The sequence below is a fragment of the Equus quagga genome, chromosome 16, assembly GCF_021613505.1.
Source record: "Equus quagga isolate Etosha38 chromosome 16, UCLA_HA_Equagga_1.0, whole genome shotgun sequence".
NCBI classification, from domain to species: domain Eukaryota; kingdom Metazoa; phylum Chordata; class Mammalia; order Perissodactyla; family Equidae; genus Equus; species Equus quagga.
In genome coordinates, this window is record NC_060282.1 from 24,410,628 (window position 1) to 24,429,735 (window position 19,108).

The window sequence follows — 19,108 nt, forward strand, 5'->3', positions numbered from 1 at the left end:
AGAAAGCTCGCTACAAATGGATCCAGACTGTTCCCCACTGCCTCCCACCCCCCAATTTAGGTAGTGATATTGGGTTTAGTTAAACCATTAAACTGCTTGAGACTGCCTGATCCCAAGTACCTGGATAAATAAATGACTCATTGTCAGACTCTGAACCTCAGAGGGTTGCCTCCTATATGAGGGAGAGTGCGTGTAAATGAGACTGGTACCCCTTGAACCTTAGGTATCCAAGGCTTAGTTTGCAGTCCATCAGTTAACCTCTCATTGAGAGCCACTCCCGCTTTGAACCTAGATTATATCCTTCAACATTTGCGGGCACCTTAGAAGTCAAGAAAATGAAGTAAACTTGCATTGCTTTCAACCCTTTGGAAAACCTACTGTGGATGGACAGTCTGTTATTATAGGTTTATTATCAACAAACCATTTCCAAGGCCCTTCCCAGAGACTTGACCTCTTACGTACATTCATGTTGGCACTGTGATTTCCTTGCTGCTATGAACTCTGACAAACTGGTGGATTTAGTTTTGAGTTGTAGACTAGACCGTATCCCTTTAAAGTTTACACCTCAGTGCTCATCATTTTGCTGTTGCAAAGATTCTGAAAGGCAGGGGTGGGAAGGAGCTGGGGAGTGGGGAGAGGGTCTTATTTCCTTCAGTGATTTAGAAAAAAGTGCACATTCTCCATCATGTAAAAAGATAACCTTTTTCAATTCAAAGGAGATTGTTTTATCATTCCACTAGTGAGACTGTCTTTTCCCAATTCACATATGTTGTTGGATGTTAGGAGAGGGAGGTACACAAAATTAACAATCCATCCTGAAGAGTTTCTACAAAATGTCTTTGATAAAGGCAATTTTTTTCTTTGAAAGTAATTATAAAGATCAGAATTAAATGAGATGCAGATATGATTATGTTTAAATAGTATTTTCCAATCTCCCTGTTGCTTAAGGCATTCCCTGGTAACAAACTGTGGAATTAAGGAGTTCTGATACTGTAAATGTGTTCGCTACTGCTGCTGAGTATTGACTGCTTTAAGAAGTTAAGGGCTCTTCATCTGTTAAGAGACAGTGCTTTTGTACTCAGTGCTTATCTCATGCAGCGACATAGGCTACAGACATTCTGCTACCACTATCTGATTTACACTGTACTTTTAGTATATAGACTGTTTAAGAGAAACAGTAATTCAAAGCAAAAATTTCAATGACTTTTTGTGTCACTGAAATTGAAAACGAGAAATAGGGGCCGGCCCTGTGGCCCGAGTAGTTAAGTTCGCGCGCTCCACTTCGGCGGCCCAGGGTTTTGCCGGTTCGAATCCTGGGTGCTGACATGGCACCGCTCATCAGGCCATGCTTAGGCGGCATCCCACATGCCACAACTAAAAATACACACTTATGTATCGGGGGGCTTTGGGGAGGAAAATAAAATCTTTAAAAATAATAATTTAAAAAAAAAGAAAATGAGAAAATAGTTAAATTTACCTTTTCTACCCAAAAATGTTTGACTGCCGTCTTTTTTTAAAATTACATAATGACTGTGAATTTACTTGTTCAAGAAGTACCTGTGAGCTCCCAGTAGACACTGGCGTCTTGATGTCACTCTTCATTCAACATATGTAGAGCGTGCACTCTGTCAGCCACCCGTGAGGAGCTTATGGTCCAGTATGGGAAGAGTGGAGAGTATACCAACAATTACAGCACCCTGCCTTGAACTGTCCGCTCCAGTGTGTGTTATCTTGTGCATTTAATTTGTGTCCTCTTCTCTTTTCATTCCCTTTAAAAAATAACTTTGTGAAATAGACACGTTGTACATATTATTATAGGAATTAAAACAATACAGATAAACTCAAAGAAGAGGATAAAAACCTGGCCAGAACCACTCTTGATTTTAGTTTATAAATAGTCCTTAGAGTGGGTGTATGTAAGTGTGTGCATTTCTGTCCTTATTTATACTATCTAACCTTGAGAAAGAGGCAGTTTTGCCAAGAGTTGCTTTTGGAAGTACAAAGAGATCTGCCCACAACTGTTTGCAAGACCTCTTACCTCAAACTTGAGAACAATGTCAGCTCTTTTGGCTAAAGATGCAGTGTTGGCTTGTGCCTAAAGGTACCTTCATGGTCTTACCACAGATTCTCAGGTCAGCTTGTTTGATGCCTTGTGCCTGCATCTTCAGATGCTCCACTGTGGAATCTTAGAGTCATTGTTTTGAATGGGCACAAAGAGGACTGATCTCTGCCAAAAAGGGACGTGATTTTCAAGTGCTCGTGCTTTAAACACAAATTCTGTCTGAATGGAGAGCAACTGGGAGAGGTGAGCAGTTACCGGGAGGTAGTGCTGTAGTCTAAGCCTCAGGTCTGCCAAGTCTTCCTCTCTATACATCTGGCTTGAAATAAAGTGTGTTGTGTTGAGGTCTTGCTGACCATTATTTTAACTCCTGACTTATGTGGATCGTAATGTACTAGCTGGATCATCACTGAGTTTGTGACCAAGTTCTGAGTGAGCTCCCAATGGGGCTAAGAAGATGTGGGATTATTTTGAAAGGCTTGCTTTTAAGCTCCTTTGGAAAACTTCATAAAATGCTGCAGGTCTAAAGAATTTTTAAGAGTTAGAATCGATTCAGGATGAGCAGGGCTTTGATATAACACTAACTATGGGCAGGCAGTTCAGAAACAACAAATGGGTGTCAAGTAGCTAAATTAGTTGATTAATTCTGTTTTTGTCTTTTCAATATGATTAAACTTATTCACTAAATTTCAATAACAAGTTCACTCAACAAATATTAAGCAGCACCTCCTCATTTATAGGTACTGTACTTGGTCATGAGAATATCACCAATGTGAATGACCTTGGGAGAACATCATCTAGGCAGGAATATGATATTGAAGCAGATAAATAAAATGCTAATAGTCGTAACTCCAGTTTGAACTTCAGAAAGATGTACTGACACATACATGCCTGAATGATCCAGTATTGTTAATGTCTCACAAATGCGTATCGGTAACTCCATCCTTTCCTCTGAATCAGTCAGATATCTCTGATTTTTGTTTATTCTTTCTTTCATGATCAGAGTTGGGATGTATTTGTTTTTCTTTGAAATATCTAACGTCTCTTCATTTTTGCCTTCAGCCTTCGCTTCCCACCACCTCTAGTTTAGTTTTCCTAATCTCTTCTCTTTAGAAACTTCAAGTGGGTTCTGTTTTTCACAAATGCTCCAGCCTTATCGCCTGGGATTCAAGATTCTATCTTACTAACCTTTGCAATCACATATTTCAGTAACCCAGATTGTTCATTGTCCCCTCACGTGTGTTTATATTGGAGAGCAACCCTTTGTTTCTCTCACGCCTATTTGCTGCAATGCCAATTTCTCTTCCCAAGAGCTGTGTAATTCTTATTTCTCCCTCAGGATCATCTCTACTCTCATCTCCCTTAAATGTTTCCACTGCTATTGACTACATTACATTAGTTTATTATGAGTGAAAGAGATAGTGGAAATAATATCATACTCACGAAAATAATAGCCAACATTTAGGACTTACTGTTTGCCTCTAAGAGAATTTATTGTTTGCACTGCTGATTTTGGCATAAATTTCTATCTCATTCTGTATTGTTACTGAGATGTTTACTGTGAGCCTTCTTTCTTTGATTCAAGCTAATTTCTGTCAAAGAAACTAGAGGAACTTCTGTCAAAGAAGCCAGAGGGAGCTAGTTTCTTAGGAAGTAATACTTTTCTCAAAATTTCTTCTCCTTTTGGTATTCAGCAATTAAAACATATTATGTGCTCAATAAATATATACGCTATGAAGGAATTGATTAGAAATTTTGGTATGAAATGCCCTTGCCCATAAGCAGAATGTGTATATGATATTTGATGTTGCTTTAGTTTCCAACCCGATGAACAGGAGTGTTTTTTAAACCATTGATACCCTGCGTTTGTGGTGTGGTAAACAGGAACTTTATTGAGAATTAAATGTGTTGACTTGGGCTTCATAGCCAGAATATCAAACTTTTGGGAAGAGATCAATTTTAAATAAATTTTATATGTGCACATATACATTAATATATGAATATATAAATGAACATAAATTAATTCAGAGTATAATGATTATATTTCTAGGATTATATTTAATTGCTTATGCTAAGGAACTATAGGACTATTGGCACCATCATGAGACAGTGAAAAAATTACATCAAAACCAGAGATAGTATTTTTAATATTAAATTATTTTTTGTCTCAATAATGCTTTTTCCGTAACATAATTACGTAGAAATTTTACCCATAGTACAATAGCAAACACTTTGTGTAAAGAGTTTATGTAAAGTTTTGTGAACATGTATGATTTTTGAGGAAAATAGGAATTCACCACAGAAGTTATGCTTTAACTCTTTATTTTATAGAATTGAAAATTTTAACCAGACACTACTGAAATTGCTAACGCCACTGAACCTCTTTCGGTTCCGTTAAGAAGCCACCTTCTCTCTTGAGAGAAACTGGGCTTTCCCACGTGCTATTTCTTCTGCCCGAATCACTCAGCTCTCCGTTCACCTGGCCAGCCCTGCTCTCCAGTTTGTAGTCATTTTTTCCCCCAGAACCCTTTCTTGTTATACCACATCTGGATTAGGCGCCTCTCTGCCCTGTTTGTTTTTCTTTTCTCTGGCTAGACTGGCTTCGTGTCTGCCTTCTTCACAGTTTGTTCTCAGCACCAACTCAATGCCCACAGAAAAATATTTGTTGAATGAATAAATGCGATGTTACTTTATTCTTCACTGTTTAGCATCAGTTACCATAGCATATGGTCAGTTTTGTAATAGTTGCACAAAAAAGTAGAACTTAGTACTAAATGAGTACTGATAGCAGCAGATACACTTGACCTTGGTTTCTGGAAAAAAATTCTGATAGCAACTTGTTTGGGTAATCATTTGGAATTTTTTCATGAGAGTAAAGGGCGTACGAGGGGATAAACTGTGGAACGTTTCGACGTGACTAACTTTATACTACATTTAAGTTACTCAATCAAAGAGTAAAGCAATTCTGTTCCATACAGTATTCCTGGTGCCCAGCAAGTATTCTTGAAGAGTGCTATCTTTTGACTTGTTAGGACTTTCCAAGGTACTGCCTGTGTTTGTTTCACCGTTCATCCACTGGCCTGATTATTACCTTCCAGAGTCCTCTACTCTCTCAGTTCATTTGGACCATGCTGATGATACTTTGCGGAGGAGAATTCCGTTTTTATTTCCATGCACCAGTGCAGGATATTTTGGGAATTACAGCCTTTTTTCTCCCCCCCTAGAATATGGGTAAACACTTCACAGGCTACAATTTTCTTAGAGACTTCTATAGTGTCTCACTTTTAATATAATTTGTTCTATTTCAGAGTTAAAAATGGCATTCTTAATGTTCTAACAAGATTAAAAGTACTGTATGTTACTCTCACGACATAGTAACTTTTTCATGAATTCCTTTTGGTAATGGTATTTTATTTTCTGCATAGCACCCTGATTTGTAGGCTAAATAAACAAGGCATCATTTGCAGTTTGAAGATGATAATACTATTACCAGATACCAAGATTGTTTGTTTAGGTGAACTCTGCAGTAATCTGGTTTTGAAACAACTAGGTAAAGCTGTTATTATGAAACGTTGTGTCCCAAAATGTTCAAAAGAATAATGGAAGCAGTTAATTTTAAATCATACTGTAGAGCGCCACTGTTTTCTTCTAGGCATTGTGTTACTCCTTTCACAAACATCTTTTCCCATCCATGCGTAAACCTGTTTCCTGTAGTCAGCAGTTAAATGTATGGAGCGTTAATGCTTTGACGTCCGGGACACAAGCAGCGTTAGTAGCTGCCAGACCAGCCAACCAGTTCGTGTTCTGATACACCCAAGGTTCTGAAGCTTATGTAGGTCACTGTATTCTTGGACTTTGTGGTTCTCTTTGAGGAACCCCATGAAATAGTGTTAAATTATCATGGCACACAGACCTGGAGTGATTTCTGTAGGATAAAATGTGATTGTATTCTATGTCTGCTTGTACCTACAAAACACATACTACATGCTGCGTGAAATATTTTTAAATACTATTTTCAAGTTTTTCTGTTAATGTTTGTGTGCTGCTTGTTTATTCTTTTTTAGAAGCCACGTGATAATAGAATCCAAAGTCTTAAGAAAATATTAACCAGGTGGAAAGTTTAAAACTGATAGAATTTTACCTATTAACTAATCATTTTATGCAAGATGAGAAACACCCGTCATTATTCGATTGTGAAGTGGAGTACCTTATTACGTAGATCGAAAGCAACTATCTTAGATGAAGGTGGACTCTACCACACGTCCTTTAAACACAGCATTTATTCAGCCTTATCAAAATACTCAGAATTTAGATGTGTGAATTTTCTGAAAAAAGCCATCGTATTGTTTCTTGGCTGTTTTTCATCTATTCCAGCCAGTCTTCTAAGGTAAGCAGGTTGCTTTAACCCCATTTTAGTTCCAGTCTCCTCATTTGTAAAATAGGGCTAATAGATTTTTTTGCAGGCTTTCAGTGAGGACTAAATGAGAAAATTACGTGAGCCAAAAAGCAAATGGCCGGTCCATAATCAGTACTCAACAAACATCAGTTCTCTTCCACCTTACTTAGCTTGTCTCTGTGGTCTGACTGATGTAGTGTATCTTGATGACACGTTTAATAACTACTCATATGTGTCTTTGCCTCCTTCCAACACCACCATTGCCGACAGCGGAGTCCAAGACAGATCTCCTTTCTCCTGTTTCCTTGTCTCTGTTAACTGCTCCCTTCTTAGGCTGTCTGTTGCTTTTTCTCTTGTTTCTGCCCCTGAACTCTTTTTAAACCCTTCACCCTTTCAAATCTTTTTTGTCCAGAACTCTTTTTGATCTACTCTCTTCATTTCTCTTTTCTTCTTTCTTCCACCCTCTTGTTGCCTACTTTGGCACATCCGGACTTTTTCTGCCCTGCAGCTCAGGTTGAGTAGCCAATGGCAGCATTCCACGCCATTGGATGGCTTGATTGGCTCATTAAAATATAGCAGCTGAAAGGTTTCTTTTCAATATGTGACTCCATGGTCCCTGAAGGGCAACCGCTGTTTCACTGGAAAGTCACACTCATATACACTTCAACTATTTAGCTGAAAAATGCACAAATCATAAGTCTGTAGCTCAATGAATTATTACAAAATAAATATACTCGTCTAATTTTCCCTCTTGTCAACAAATAGCCATTGCCAGTACCCTGCAAGCGCCCTGGTGCCCCATCCTGTTCTCTGTTCCCTTCCCTCCCCCAAGAATTAATCACTCTGCTCACTGCTCACCCTTTAGATTGGTTTTACTTGTTTTTGAACTTTATGTGCATTAAAGTACAGCATTCACGTGCATTAGAAGTATTCATTCTTTTGTGTCTGGCATCTCACGCTCAACTTCCTGTTTGTGAAATTCATCCATGTTGTTGTGTGTAGTTTATTTTTATTACAGTGTAATATTCTATTCTATGACTGCACATTCCATACACCAGATTCACAATCACGCACCACCAGTTTTTAATCTACGCTATTGTTGATGTGCATTTCAGTTGTTTCCAGTTTTGACCATTCAAATAATGGTGCTATGAGCGTTCTTGTGGAATGTGTGTTTGTGTGTGCACACTTTTTTAAATTCAACTGCGGGTTTTATGTTGTTCCAGATACTTTAAGTTGCTTGGAGTCTGATCCAGATGTTTGAGACTTTTTTATGTTCTTTTATGTCCCAGTCTATTCCTTTAGAAGACAAAATTTTATTCATTTGTATATATTATACTATTAGTACAGAATATTTTGAATTTTGGAATGTTAGAGAATGCATGGTGGAAAATTTGTAAGTAAAATTTATATATATAAGTGCATGGAATTATAGTAAATGTTATATATTAATAAATACATTAAATACTATATAGAGTATGCTTAATTTTTTAATGAACCTTCCTCTAAATATGTGATTTATGTATTTTCAGTATGTAGTTAGGTAGACATGTATAAAACCCAAATTAAACTAACATAGTTGTGATTCACAGTTTTAAAAAATAAGTTTGCCTTCTTATTTCTTACTACTTATGCATTTATTGCCCTATGAGCATGGATCCAGAGCTATGATATCTGATTCTTTTTTCAACCCAAATAAAGACAAAATTAATGCTTTGAGTCCCTGTATGTCTTAGTTTGGTTTGTTATTAATTATGTTGATGAGAGAACTTTAGCATTATTCTAGCTTTTATTCTCGGAAGTCTAATGTCCAGCACTTCAGACCTGCTTTAAAGAGATAAACAATAAGCAGAAATTTCTAGGTGTGCGAACTCCAAAAAGAACTTCTGTGTGTGCCTACTCTGTGGTAGGCCAGTCTTAGTGGGGAAAGCCATATTTGTATCACTGAACTGTTTTTTTTTTGGTGAGGAAGATTCTCTCTGAGCTAACATCTGTTACCAGTCTTCCTCTGTTTTTGCTTGAGGAAGGTTAGCCCTGAGCTAACATCTGTGTCATTCTTCCTCTATTTTATATGTGGGTCACCACCACAGCATGGCTTGACAAGTGGTGTAAGTCTGCACCCGGGATCCAGACCCATGAACCTGGGCTGCTGAAGCAGAGCATGACAGGCTTAACCACTGTGCCATGGGGCCAGCCTCTCACTGAATGTTTTAAAAACCTGTGTGTCCTTTGCCCCTATATGCTACTCTATTTCCCTCTAATAATCATTGTCATATTGTGCCATTGTTAATGGTGAAAGTGTGTTCTAGCCTCAGATGTGTTGCACGTGGGAAAAGCTTGAGAATAGTTGATATCATATATATATTTAAATATATGAATTACTTCATAACAAATTTTTTCTTAACAGCCATGATATGAATGGATATATATTAATATTTTGAATTAATAGTATTAAGAATGATATTTTATGGTCTGAAGGACTTCATAGTCTAGTGAGGTAGCCTAAAACATAAACACATAATTACATTGTGTTGTGGCAAGTACCTTAAAAGAACACATGCATACCTGGCTAGAGATGATAGTGCAAAAGACTCACTTTTGCTCGGGGGACTTGCAGAGGGCTTTGCAGAAGTAAATCCATTTAGAGACCTGGATAATTTAGTAACCTTACTGATGTGCTAGCTGTTATGAGTCAAATCCAAAAGTTAGGATACCCTGATAGTCCATGAAAATACTGGGAAGATTGTATATTTGCTTGACACAAGTGTGGAACCAATCAGGTACATTTCATGGCAGTCTTTGTAAAATGGTGTCTGGTGGATTATATTCTTGTAAGTTTCTTAAAGTGCTGTCACTTTTACATCTATGACTACATTGTTTAACTGTTGTTTATAAAAACACTAGAGAGTTTGTGAGAAATATATTGGGAAACCCAGTGACCTAGTATGGCTTTAGACCCCTCCACACTCAACTCTTCCATGTGCTGGGTCTATGACCTAGGCAAATGATTTAACTTTCCTAGATCTTAGTTGCTTCATCTGTAAAATGTGGATAAATATAGTATCTTACTCAAAGAACTGTTAATAAAAATGTAAATCAAATGAGATAATGCACTCTTGGCATAGTTCCTGGCTCTTAGTAACAATAATATAGTAAATTTTTGTTATTAGTTAAAAATTCAGGTTGTAATATACATCGACGTTCAAGATTGTGAGCCTAAAAAGAAGGTCTAGTTCTCACTTTTGATTTTTTTCAACGTTCAATTAGATTTTGAAGGAACTATTTGTGAAACAGTTGAATCTGGAATTATATATATATTTTTCCCTTACTCTGTTATGACAGATGTCCGCAACAAGATTGATGGAGAGGGGCTGGCCCTGTGGCATAGTGGTTAGGTTCAAGTGCTCTGCTTGGGCGGCCTGAGGTTTGCAGGTTCACATCCCGGGCATAGACCTACACACCACTCATCAAGCCATGCTATGGCGCCATTCCACATACAAAATAGAGGAAGATTGGCACAGATGTTAGTTTGGAGACAATCTTCCTCAAGCGAAAAAAAAATGGAAAGGATTGGCAACAGATGTTAGCTCAGGGCCAATCTTCCTCACCAAATAAAAAGATTGATGGAGAAAAGAAATTAGTAATTGGGATGCAGGTGGTGAAAATCTTTTCTAAAGGTGTGTGTGCATGTCTGTCTGTGTGTTTAGATGGATTCCTAAGTTTATATTGAATTCAAAGGTGAAGATTGACTAGATTACCTATACAAAGTATTTAATGAATGAACTAATTTCTGCCCTAATTCCACAATCCCACACATATGTATCAAATTGCTATTCTTTCCCTCTAGGTGAATGAGTAAAGTAGGAGCTGTGGACCCCAGGAGTAACCTGGATATATGGTTGTCCTCTCAGACTTGGACATTACTGTGACCTTGCCACCATGTCTTTGTGTTTAAAATTAATTTAAGATTAGTTACCTGTTTCTTTCAGATTTACTTCAGCATTTACCTAGTTTATTTTTATTTTTTTTTGTGAGGAAGATTGGCCCTGAGCTAAAATCTGTTGTCAATCTTCCTCTCTTTTTTTGCTTTAGGAAGATTGTTGCTGAGCTGACATCTGTGCCAGTCTTCCTCTATTTTGTATATGGGATGCCACGACAGTGTGGCTTGATGAGCAGTGCTAGATCTGCACCAGGGATCGAAACCTGTGAACCCAGGGCTGCCAAACAGGAGTGCGTGAACTTAACCACTGTGCCACTGGGCAGGCCCCTTACCTAGCTTATTTTTGTTTGTAAATTTATTTTTAATCTTTTATTTTAATCTTTTGGAGTAGAGGGGATGCAATAACAATAAAACAAAATCCAAGAGCCCATAAAACTAGAGCCTAGGATTTGCAAGTTTGAGCATAATTTCTCTTCTCCTGCATCACCCCGAAACAAGAGCCAGACTGATATTAAGCCACATTATGGAAGGATACAGTCATAGACTCCATCCACACTGGACACACACTTCCTGACTGTGTGTCAGGCATTGGTTTTCTATCTTTTATTATTGATATGGATGAATCTGGAGGCAGAGACTGAGTAGAGTTGGGAGGAATGGAATTTGTTCATAACTAGAGAGAAGCATGTGGGTGAGACATATTCTGATGCTAATTGTATGAAAATGTAGGTCCCTCTGCAATTCTGGGTTATTCTCTCACCTCTTTCCACATAGTGTATTTCATTAAACTCTTTGCCTTATTTTGGTTCATGCCTTAATTTGAATCAGATAAAATTTGAGGAGTTATGGAAGAATGAGACAAATTTGGTATACAAGGTGGTAGTGTTTTAAATTGATTAACTGTAGTGCACAGCATTAGAAACAACGATAGAAAAAATTAGGGCTTCTGTATGCAATGCTGTCTGCATGAACTGTTTAGCTTGGAGATGACATTGGGCTTATACCCATCCAGGTTTATGCATGGACATCTGAGATCATATTGTATGCAGCTGTTTACCTCCTGCCTTGTTTCACTCAATGTTCTACCATGGCTGTAATCCTCTACCGTTACAAGTTCTTTTAAAATACTAATTCTAAGTCTTTCATGATAATGGGTCCTGATCTTCTTTTATTGTTGATAACTGTGCTAGAACCAAAACGAAAACCAAAACAAACCCTTCAAAATGGCCCACTTCAGATCAAAGCGTCTTAGTTTTCTTGCCAAGGTAATGAAGGAATTCTGTTTTGTTTAAAAATATGACATGTACTTTAAAATCAGTAATTTTCTTCCTCGAAAACTACTGTTTAGGGCTGCATCTCCCACTGTGTTCAGCGGAACATTAGTTTTGTGGGTAAGTGGAATTATGTGACATAAAGCCAGATGAGATTGTGAAATTCCACTCCAAACTGAGCAGACTCCCCACACTACGACTCCTAGGACTTTTCAGAGCTTTTATAGCTAATGTCCATTGTGGATCTCTGAAGAGGGGATAAAAAGTATACAGTTTCCACTATACTTAATTTGACCAAGGAACTTCCTCATATTTCTTTTTTTTAAGCTAATATCATGGGAAGAACGCAGAGAAAATGCTTGCATTTCTTGTCTATACCTAAACAGTTACCATAGTAAAAAAAAAAAAAAACCTCGGAGTGAGCATAGGCAGAATGTCCTGGAATAATAGTTTATTCAAAAAAAGTTCTTACAGCTGACGATTGGTGAGCCTGTTTGTTACTTACCCAAATTATGAAGAGATTCTGTGTGTACTTACTTTTTTTTTTTCATACATAAAACTTTTCTCATCCTAGGATTCAGAAAAAAGTGGTTTAGCTTAGTCTGTTATCAAAAGTTGCTTTCCAATTTTAAAATGCCTTCCGTTTAAAAAATGGTCTGTTTTCTTTGGAAAATGTCAGTGTACTTAACAAAAGAGAAAAGTGATTCCAACCTGTGTGTGTGTAATTTGTTTTTGTCAGCAGGGAAAATGATGCTAAGTTGGTTACATTAAGCATTAGCACTAACTATGGTGGTATCTAAACCAAATCTCGTTAGTGTGTATTCATTCCACAGTGTGAAAGCTATCCATCAGTACTGTTTATTAATTTAAATGGACTTTTAAAAATACATACAGAGCAAACATCCCTGGCTTCTTGGAACTTATATATGATGACATCCTGAACTTACTTCTAATTCTTGTTCGTTATCTGTATGCATTTGCTGATTTCTCGTGATATTTGTGCCTTACCCGTTGGGCACTCCTGTGGTTCTCGCCTTGGACTCTTGACCCTCACACGGGGGAGGGCTTTTAAGCTGCTTCTTGTGGTACCCTAGAGCAGTGGTTTACAAGTTACTTACGGGTTTCGTGAGCAACAGCTGTTGCATGTGATGGCACAAACTTACTTCCCTTCTCTTTGGCTATTTAACAGGCATATATGTTATATGTTATGTATAACATATGTGTGTGTTAAATAATTATATTTAACACACACATATATATATAACACCAGTATAAGCTCTCAATATGCCTTTATAATACTTGTTTTAATCTTCTGTCTAGTTTGGCACTCTTAAAAAAAAAATTAGCAAAAACCTTGCCTAATACTCTTGGCTTACCAGTGCTGTGAAGACAGTGAACATTCTTAGTGAATCTTTGTGGTGTGCATCTGGTTAGAGTCACTATACTGTTTATGTGCCTTAATTTACCAAGTGGATTTGCAGTCGTTGACACAGATTTCTTATGGAAGAACGAGAATGAGACAGATGTTAGCTAGTTATATTGCTGGATTGAGTTAATAATTGAGATTTTTTTTTCTGTTGAATAACAGGTTGGAAAACAAAGCAACACTGATATAATAAAATTAAGCTACTTTTAATATACAAAGATGTTTTTCGGCAGATGCTGGGAAGAGAGTCAAAGGCATTCCTACAAAGCGTGATACTCATTATTTTTGTTATCAGTGGAAATCTAATTTACATACAAATAAAATGTCAATTCATTATCATAAGCATCAAGTTTAAATAGATGCATTTATACTTTTTCATGAGCTCTTCTTTCTGAACTTAAGTGCTGTGTTTGGCTCTTTGCCCATGGACCAGTTGAAATGGTCTAAGTTTAACAAAGAAGGAGGATGAAGTTGAGCCTGGCCCATGCACACTTGCAAAGTCAGATTGGCCTGTTTGAATCAACAGTTGTCACTATAGATTATTTTAATTGTTTTTTTTCTTTGAGAGGAAAATAAAAGGAAAAATGACGTGTGGGAAAACGAATGGTAGCGTTTCCTAATTTGCTTAGTGAAATTGTGATCTTACTCAAATCAGAGTTTTTAATACATTTGCCTCTCACCTGTTATGAAAGGAAAAATAATCAGTTCCCCTTTCCTTTTGATAATCCATGACGTATATTTGCTCTATTTTAGTTACCCCATTTAGTGACATAAGTGCATGCTTCATTTTTTCCAGATTATGTTCTACAGTTTCAATTAGACTTCTAGCATGAAGTCTTTAAAAGCAAAAAAAAGTTGTACTTTTCTTATGAAGGTAGAATAGTTAATGAAATTCTTTCTCCAAGATAGAGAAAGAACTTTCTACATATATCCAAGATGTATATGGATATATATATATAGGGTCATTTTGGCAAGTAGGGCATTATTACTTACTTGCCAGACTGTCTCCTTTTACCTAGACTAGTACATTTGGAATGAGATATTTAAAATATAGAGAGCATAACATGATGAAATAAGAGCCTAATAAAATGTGTTTGGGCCAGCATCAAAACGCTTTGAAATAGGATATCTAAATAGTGTGCATTTTATCTCAGAGAGGCTAGGGTTAGTTCTAGTGTCCAGATGACTATTAATGGGCTTTGTGCGCTGAAGCATATGTTAATAGAAGCGATCATTTTGGATTAATTTGATGTGAATTAATAAGAGATTTATTTGATGGGAGTTGTTTGAAGGTGATGACATTTAAATCTCAACAGGATTTAAGATGTCCAAAAATACCTTTAAAGATTCAGGAACAGTCAATTCAGAGAGAGCAAATTAAATAGACATGGCTAGCAAAGAACAGGATCTGACATTGGGTTTATGAAGTTTGAAGCAGTTTACAAAAAAAGCGATCTGCCGTTGAAGTATTGCCCTGGAATCTGAAGAAATAAAAAACATTCAAACTCCTTCAGCAATTCTTGGGTTTGTGAATTGGATAAACAGTGTTCTCTTGCATTTTATAGTTCACTTAAGCAATCTGATTTTGATCTGTATATATGGAGTAGACAGGATTCAAGTGTTTTTTTTTTTTCTTAAACCAATGAGCAAACACATGTGTTCTTTAGAAACTGAACTTTGTATGTTGTTCATATGGAAGCTATCTAGTTTGCTGTGGGCCCAAGGCTTGACCTTCCTTTTACTTTGCTATCACTTGCTTAATTCTTTAAATTCTTTGTGGGGGACTTCTGATCAAAAGAAACAATTTGCTATTTTTTTCTTTTTAATTTTTTTATGAAAGCTACATGAAATGGGTAATTAATAGCTCAGTACTCATGGGCTGTTGATACAAACAAGTGTGGAAAAAACATATATTAAGGAGAAGACGATCATGTCCTTTCTTTTTGTTTTAAGCTTTGATTTCAAACACTTGAAAGGTTTATTATCTGGAAAAACAATAAGAAAATGTCATCTGGTATTATATATTAGGATGATAACAACTGCTACTTTTAATAAAAATCATACTCAGCAGGATTTGAGACTGAGGTCAAGTTACATAGTCTTGCTCTCCTAACTTTAGTTTTGTTTAGGTTTTACATATATATTTTCTCTAAATATTTATATAAAGTGTATACAAGTATATTTATATAAAATATATATAAATATATATATAAAGATGTGTGTGTGTATACATAGAGAGAGAGAAGGATTTATCAATTGGAAGTTGAAATTATATTTGGAAAGATACTCAAAAGTTTTATTTTCTTGGAGAAAGAGAGGTTCCTTATAACCGTTTTCTTTGCTGTTTAAAAATATCTTCCTCTCTCTTAAATTAACGACCAATAAGAAAGTTACCTTGCCGGATGTGTTTGGCACGTAGCTGATGCTGGATACACGTTTATTGAGTGCATGAATGACTGAATGTTGGAGGAAGTAAATAACTGAGTAAATGGTAGGCATTAGTGGCATTTATGCCACACTTAGTTGTTGATGGTGTAATATTTTATGGTCTCTCAAGGGAATTGGATAAAGATTTTCTACGGTAAAACTAAAGTGCCTGAGGCATTAACCAGAACCGTTGTATAGTCTTAGAGGCAGAGGACATTTTGTACAGATAAGAACAGAGGCTCAGAGAAATGAAGGGGCTTGCCGTTGATTACATCAGCAGGTGATTTGAATCAGGTCCAGGAAGCAGACCGGGACTGCCGTCCCATTCTTCCCTCTTAGGTTTTGATTCTTTACTTTGTTTAGGGTCAAGATGGTACCAAGAACATAGAATTTCTGTGTCTTACCTTCAAGGAGTTTCTCATCTAATGGAGATAAATCCTAGTTCTCATCTGCATTGGCTGGATGTGTGATCTCAGCTCTCCTTTTAAATTACTATGCTAGTTGGTTTCTTTGGTAGAACAGTTCTTTTGATTATCTCTTGCAAGGTTATTTGGAGCAAGTGTATTTCATAAATTCTTGTGTATATGTATTGATAAATATTTATAACACATATATATGAAATAAAACTAAATTATTAATGGTTAATTCAGAATATCTAAGTAATAATAGAAAACTCAGATTTCTTTTGCTGTAAAGGTGCCGTTCTGTGAACATGAGTCACAGCCTCCTACATGAGAAAGATTTTTGTCTTATATATTCAAGCATCTTAATCAGTGAGATAAAGTGGTTATTGGGATTATATTTTAAGCTCTAATCCTGATTATTTCCATCGCATAAACCTAAGTGATACTGTAACATAAACTCCTTTTACTAAAAGTGCAAAGAAAGCTTTTAGACTTGTTTTAATTTAGAAGGAAATAACTAAAAATAGAAATTTAGACTTTTGCAAATGGAATGTTACATCTCAGTAATGAAAATTAATACAGATAGAGCATGTTTAGGAAGCTAAACATATTTTTAACCTGCTGAAGTATCTTGGCACATACTACGCATTCACGTTGCATCCACCTTTCAAGGAGCAGCTCATGTTTGTAAAGGTGGAGAATGACGTAAACGCGGGCCTGCTCCCTATTCCACCCCCACCCCACACCCCCCGGGGTCAGTGTTTGATCTCACAATTAAATAGAGGACTGAACTTAGCAATTTTGAGCCTTGTTGATCTCATTTAGATTCTTCAACTCCTCCTTGTCCAGTTCACTTTGAGCCCATTATCTAAATGGTTGTTTATAGTAGACCTACCGTAACTGGCATTTGGAACTTTTTTCGGTAGTCAGTATGAGGGATATTGCTATATAGTAAGTAGAATGAGAAGGTTTCAAATAGAGTTGCCAGAACTGATGACTAAGGCTCATTGAGGTGATTTATACATATGTATTTATATCTATAGTACATCTCTATATATTTATAGTACATCTGTTTAATTATATTATGACCGTTAATGAAATATCTGTCAATAATTTCATTCAGATAGTAAAAAATGATGGTATAATGATGGTTTAAAGCTGGTTCAATCACAATTTTATGATCTTATATATCGAGAGTGAAAAAAATATTAAAAATAGCTTAAAAGATAACGTGTCGTAGTGCTTAAGGTTTCTGTAGCTCTTGGTAAGGCTTACATAGATCTGATCTGATGCAGAACTGGGTAAGTCTTACACAGATCAGCTGATGGCATTGAAATAGTTCTTTTCTCAACCACATGGTATATACTGGTGCCTGGCCTTGGGTACCCCTTCTTGTCTTCAACTGTGACTGTGCAATATCAGCAAGTCCACTTTGTATCTTTTCCAGAAGCGTATCCCCTCCTTGTTTACTAGTTAAGATCTGTTATCCCCACCTCAATGTAGGTAAGTATTATGATCCTTAGGTTCAGGGGGTTTTAGAGGCGAAATAATTTCACTAACATCACGGTCTGTTGTGAAAATGACTTCTATCATCTTTTATGTGATGTTCCTCTTCCTGCTGCTTTATTAAAACCCAGGAGAGGGAGAAGATCTTGCTTGAGGTTGGCGCGTGCTTTTATCAGGTATCTTTCAAGCAGCCAGTGGTGCTGGCATATTAATGTGTTTTAGGAGTGATATGTTAAAGTGTATTTACATCATTTAGGAAGGAAAATATTCTTTTTTTGTTTTGTTTTACAGATATACAGATCAGCTCTCAAAATGTCTTCTGTGTCTTCCGAGCGTCTTCTAAGACAATTGCATTAGCCTCCTGCTAGTTGACTAATAGAATTAATAATTGTAGAAAGCACTCTAAAGCCACATGCCTTATGAAGTCAATGCTGGGTATGATTTTACAAGTATGTGATCTATTTTTTCAAGTGAAAATGTTAACTGGGAAAGTTCTTGGCACACAGTAAAACATGGTGCAATCTGTTATTTGTCTTAAAGATAATAACTTGAGGGTGGCTATAGTCTCATGGTATCTAACTTATGACTTGTTAGGGGAGTTTCTTCCACTTAGAAGTATTGCAAATGTGCTTATATTTACATAATATGTCATTCTGAAAAATTATGGTGATATAATTCCAGTAAAAAATTATTTTTTCTATACTTCAAAGTATAGTCAACTCAATTAACCACATTTTTTTTTTTTTAAAAAGCAACTAAAAAGAACATGTTCCTTCTCCCTACAACAAAAACTAAAACCCAAATGACCTTTCTGATACTTCTTTGAAGTTTTAGCCTTAAAAACATTCTTTGCGATGTATATTATTAAGGGCTCTCTATTCAGTGTAAGGAGCCAGTGAGTCATATGGGTTCTAAAGTTCTGTTCTTCAGTGGAAGAAGGAACCGAAATTTCAAAGGATGATTTAATTCAATCACATTTTCTCTCAGTCACTCTAGATACTAGTTGAGTAGTTTTAAAACTATGACCTATTACTTTTCATGGTAACAATAAATCAGCAAGCTCTAATTATTTTGTTCTGAAAAATCAGTTTTTCAATATTAACATATATCTCCTCACTTTTAAGTATCTTATCTTAGTTCTCTTGCTATGTAAAATGTGGCTGTTTTTCTAATCACCTTGACATTAATACATGGGCATAACCCATTTTGTCTTCATTTTAATGGAAGGATAATCTTAATAAATTGCATTATTTCATCCTCATTTCTTCATGATTCCTGCCTTTCATATAGATTTCTATGTAACCTTATTTATTTCATTTTGGTGTATCTCTGTTAGGTTTTTATTTACATTAGGAGAATGTGTTAAAATACAAATGATATAGTTATTCAGTATTTGTCCAAGGAAAGATTATATTGCAATAATTATTAAAGACATTATGTGTAATGGAAAAAAATAAACAGCAAATTCTGGAGGCCAATTCTGTACTAAATCCTCTCATTTTTATTTGTAGGAATGGCTGATACTCTGTAGACTAGAATGTCCTAGAACTTAGTAGGCCAAGTTAAAACAGTGTATTTTTTTACTCAAATGCTTACATTTTAAATGATAACTGATTTCTGAAGCTTCCCTTTTGTTCTTTCTTTTCCTTTCCATTTTAGTTTACCTTTTCTTGACTACT

At 36.2% G+C, this 19,108-nt stretch overlaps 1 protein-coding gene across 6 annotated transcripts in view; it reads left to right on the plus strand.

Annotated features, from left to right (window-relative positions):
* Nucleotides 1-19,108, plus strand: part of TRPS1 (transcriptional repressor GATA binding 1) — a 250,785-nt gene that overhangs the window by 25,701 nt on the left and 205,976 nt on the right. For 4 of the 6 annotated variants that reach the window (XM_046641995.1, XM_046641993.1, XM_046641992.1 and 1 more), the window contains one exon: nucleotides 17,721-17,878. The exons of 1 other annotated variant lie outside the window; for it this stretch is intronic. In XM_046641995.1, the coding sequence (XP_046497951.1) occupies nucleotides 17,842-17,878 (37 nt within the window). In that variant the 5' untranslated portion in view covers nucleotides 17,721-17,841. The remainder of the gene's footprint in view (nucleotides 1-17,720; nucleotides 17,879-19,108) is intronic. One more of the 6 variants, XM_046641996.1, reaches the window with a different exon arrangement.